At 34.2% G+C, this 4906-nt stretch overlaps 1 protein-coding gene across 1 annotated transcript; it reads right to left on the reverse strand.

Annotated features, from left to right (window-relative positions):
• Positions 1 to 3923: 3923 nt before the first annotated feature.
• Positions 3924 to 4397, reverse strand: LOC110687464 (ribosomal L1 domain-containing protein CG13096-like). Its single transcript, XM_021864119.1, has one exon. It carries the CDS (start codon positions 4395 to 4397, stop codon positions 3924 to 3926), a length of 474 nt encoding a protein of 157 aa, XP_021719811.1.
• Positions 4398 to 4906: the final 509 nt, after the last annotated feature.

Below are 4906 nucleotides of genomic sequence, written 5' to 3' on the forward strand. Positions count from 1 at the left end.
TTTTTTTTAGATTGGCATATCCGAGATCGCTTTTTTCGTACAGACGGAAGTGAATTTTTTCCGAAAACTGTTTGACATATAAATAGATTTATCAGTGACGGTTCACCTTCATGCCTGGGATTGGATGTAGTGGACTTGGGAGTTGTGATGATGATGGTTGAAAATTAAAATAGTGGGGGAGATTTATAATTTATGGTACATATCTAAGCCTTAAATTTATTAATATATCTATCACGTAAATTTAATTCTTTTTTCCCAGTGGGAAAAATAATGTCAGACTTTGGGAATTACTTTTCAAAAAAAAATTTTGAGGGATTTATCAATAACTATATACTAAAATACACACCAGCAATGACACATGTCGATTTCTGGTGTGTTCTTAGTATATTTTTTTAATAATTAATTACTGAATTTTATTTAAGGAAATTATTTGTAAAAAAAAAAGGTTTGATTTTGTCAACTCTATAGATGAGCAATAATAATTACCATTTTTATGTTGATACTCAATTAATTACGGAATAATAAGGAAATATATAATATTTTTCAAGAAGATGTATTTTTGGTGGAATAAATTCTAAGAATATGATCTTGATCAAATATTCCATGCTACTTCAATTTTGTTCAAGATATTAAACAATTTTTATATTTTATGCTATAAATAAATTAATTTGTCAAAAGTATTTAAAATAACGTACCGTTCATGGAACAAGACCTAACCTAGTTGTTATATATAGTTATACATTATTGATTGATAAGTATTATAATCATAAATTAGTCCAGAAATAAGTATGTGATAGGTTGATTTGGTATTTGCATTTTTAAATTGTAGCATCTAATACACAACTGAAACAAAAATTTGGCAAAAAAATATGAGCATTCTTTTTTCTATTTGTTTTAAACCAGGTCACAGATTATTTTAAGAATATAAGATTATTTTAAAAAAATCTGACCATTTTTGTAACATAAAATATGTAAAAAACATAATATTATTTTGGTAAATGATTTGTTACCTTAACTAATAGTATTTTTAAAGGAAAAAAGTCAAAATAACACGACAGGAGATGACACGTGCCATTGCTAGTGTATCTTTTAGTATATAGTTACATTGATTTGATAGTTACATTGATTTGATACAAATTCGATTTGTGCTCGAAGCATTAAACCCAAAAAAATCAAATGATTCTGATGATACATTCTAGTAACTAAACGTATTAGAATTAGTTAACTATATTTCTTGTAGCCCAAAATGTCCATCAAAATCGTTTTTTCTAAACTCTGATCATATAGCAATGAACAGCTACAAAAAGGAAATGGATTGTTAATAACCAGGGTGGAAAATTGCCACTGTCATAGGATAACGTTTACATCACCCACCTACCCAACTTACTAATAAATAATTTCTAGTGAAGTTACTAATTAATAAGTAGTACACTAGAAACTTAGTGATTTGTAATTTAGGACTTTGGATATTTACGATCACCGTAGATCATTGTTAAAAAACCTTCGACGGCAATGAGCGGGTTCATTCAACACCTACATGTACCAACAGTATAGTTTTCTAAGTGACTAAATCTTAGTCATTCAATTTTGACTTATAATCGATGAAGGTTGTTAAACATTTTTGCCAATCAAACGTGTCAAGATTGTGGTACGCCTTGTTATGTGATCCGGGGTACCACTAAGACAACAGTTGTACCCCCATAATTAAAATACAATTGAAAATCCTGAACGAACAATTTTAAAGAAAGTAAATTACAAACAACCAGGGTGGTACAAATACTAGAGTCGTAGGAGAACGTTTACATCACGTAACTAGTGTGGTACAAGTACTAGGGTGGTACAGATATGCATCGCACACGACCGATGAGTCGGCTTTGCTGTAGATAATAAAATACGCTTATATCCCTAAGGCATTTACAAGTCATACATGTTATTGTACTTTCTGCATCCTCGTCATAAAGGTGATCCCATGGGTTTAAGTTTTCTCGTGCTGTAATTTTTGTTTGCAAAATATGTTCGGCTTTGGATCATAATGTAAAATCATATGATTGCGCATCCAATTGTCACTCGCCAACTCACATAACCTATGTCTGCACTGGACTATCCCTGCAGATCCGATGCGGTTGATAGTCTTCTCCAAAAGGCTTACACCACCTTCTTCTTGTTCAGTGTATATGTATATGAGGCTTAGTACATAGTCTGCCATCGAATTGTGCAACTTAGTTGCTCTTACCAACATCGTCACTCCTTCGTCGACCGCCATGTAGGTGAAGAATTGTCGCTACAGTAAAGAGACATGGTAAAATAGTTACAAGAAGTCTACAAACATAAACATAAATTCTAACGAAAAAAATTCCCAATAATAAAAAAAAGAAGACGTACAAATCCATACTCAAGCAGAGCTTCGGGATGTTCATTCTGCACGCACTTTTTCCAGAACATATTCGCCTTATTTCGGCTTGTACCTGACATCCGTGCTTTAACCCAGGGGAGGTGAATTTGTTGAACGACCCCCTTTTCTTCGGCTATCAGTCGCAGGGTTTTACAACTTTTATCAAGTTATATGGCAGAAATTAGATTACTATAGTCTATGTGTATAGGATGAGAAATAGAGAACATAAAGAGTACATTTTTCAAGTATAAGCGTACATTAATTTGCCCCGAAATAGATCAGCAGGAGATGACCTAGCAACGCAACTTAGAATGGTCGCCAACACATCTGGCGGAAGGATGTCAACCATAGAAGGTGAGAATTTTCTTTTCGCTTCTACATCCATTTTTAATTTTTTACAGAGGGAGATCGCTTTGTTCGAATAGAAGGAAGTTAAGTTTTTTGCAAAAAAATTTTGACATATAAATAGACTTCCACGAGACGGTTTTCCTTCATGCATGGGGTCGGATGTAGTGGGTTGGGAGTTTTGATGATGATGTCGGTTCATTGAATTACTGGGGGATATTCAAATATCCAGCGAGAATTTATTGGAAACTGCCAATTAGAAGTTACCCATGCACATAATTAATGGTACATTTATTAACCGATAAACGTACCACTATTCCAAGATTTGTAGATAGACAGGGTAGGTTATTAATATATCTAACACATAATTCAAATGGAATAATTTGTCCTATGACAAAAGGAAAAATTCAATGACAAGATCGCAAATACTGAAAACGGGGAAATATTTTGCTCGAACCATTAACATAAAGAATCAAATGATTCTGATGATACATTACAGTGATTAAACTTATTACAATTAGTTTACTATATTTCAATTAGAGTAATTAAACTAAATACATCAGATTGTTACATTTTTTGTAAATAAAATGTTTCATGTAAGTAGTCTGCATGGGGAGTGGAAGTGATGGGTTGGGAGAAGTGATAATGATAATGATGAATAATAAATGTTAATGTTAAGCGCATATATTTGGGAATCCGATGCGAATACTCTTGGAAATTTCCATTTCTCACTTACGCATGCATATAATAATTAATGGTACATGTTTACGTTTTTAAATGTACTACTAAGATATGCTTAATCCTTGTGCGAAATTATGTTTGTATTGTAAGAGTAGAATTTGTAATGTTATATAAGTATGGGACAATGAAAACTGAATAATGTCCTAATTCGGACACATAAACCTTTTTTGACTATTCATGTTGTAATCGCAACCCATTCCTGTAACTAGAGTTCTCTTAAGTGACATAATAATAATGGTGGTACCAATACCTGCGTCATACAAGGCCGTCGACATCACCCGATTGGTTATTTGTAACTCGACTACCAATTGAAACGAAAAATGTTCCACTATAGTAGACTTTAATGTTTTTAAAACAACACTGGGTATCAACACGGCCACACCAATTCAACTAACGTACCACGTTACAATACTAATTTAACTACGAAAATCATAATAACATGAAACTAGTCATCCTCATCATCATCGTCGTCCTCATCATTTTCATCCTCATCCTCAACAATGTCGTCCTGGTTCTGGTCTCCCATCTCCTCATCACCATTACCATCATGAGCACCATAAACAGCCACAGCAGTACCCATGTCCTCCTCGAAAGTCCTCTCAACAGGTGGCTCATTCCCAACATTAGTATCATTTCCGGCAATTCTTGGCGATGAACGGCAAGCAACAATTTCACTCTGAACGCGTGCAATATGCTGATCCAAAAACTGGCTCAAACGGGCCCATAATACCCTCGCTTCTTCCAGCTTTTCCATATGTACTGCTTTAACCTTTTCTGCTTCTTTCAGCATAGCCGCATGTACTGCTTTAACCTGTTCTGCTTCTTCTACCAATTTCTTCCCCTGCCCAGCGAGTTCGGACATCTCTGAGTACAACTTGTCAAGTTGCCCTTCTAATTCAGTCACTTCCCAGTCACTCATGGTAGCTTCTTTGACAACCAAAGACAATAGAAAGGGTCAAACCATGTCTGGAAAGCAGTACATAACATGGGGGTTTTGCACTATCATAACTAATGTGGTACATATACTCTTCATTTGTAGTACCACTATCAATGGTGTAAAAATTGGGCAAAAAGATAAACCAAATCATGGTGTAAAAATTGGGCAAGAGGGACAAAAATGAAATGGTAATTCCATGTTTCTAAAGTGGTATAAAGCAGCACCACTGTGATTAAAATAGTACAATTTCATGTACCATCCATAACAGTGCCGTAATAAAGCCGGTTGTTGTCGTAATAAAGCCGGAAACACTCACCCCATTAATGGCGACATGAGGAAAAAGAACACAAAAAGAAGGAAACAGTCACACCGTTTATGGAGATATTAGGAAAAAAAAACACAAAACCATGAAAATACCACACACAACGGTAAAATTAGGAAAAACGACACAAAAACAACGAAACATTGGAGATATAAACAAAACCATGAAA

The sequence above is a fragment of the Chenopodium quinoa genome, unplaced genomic scaffold (assembly GCF_001683475.1).
Source record: "Chenopodium quinoa cultivar QQ74 unplaced genomic scaffold, ASM168347v1, whole genome shotgun sequence".
Lineage (NCBI taxonomy): Eukaryota > Viridiplantae > Streptophyta > Magnoliopsida > Caryophyllales > Amaranthaceae > Chenopodium > Chenopodium quinoa.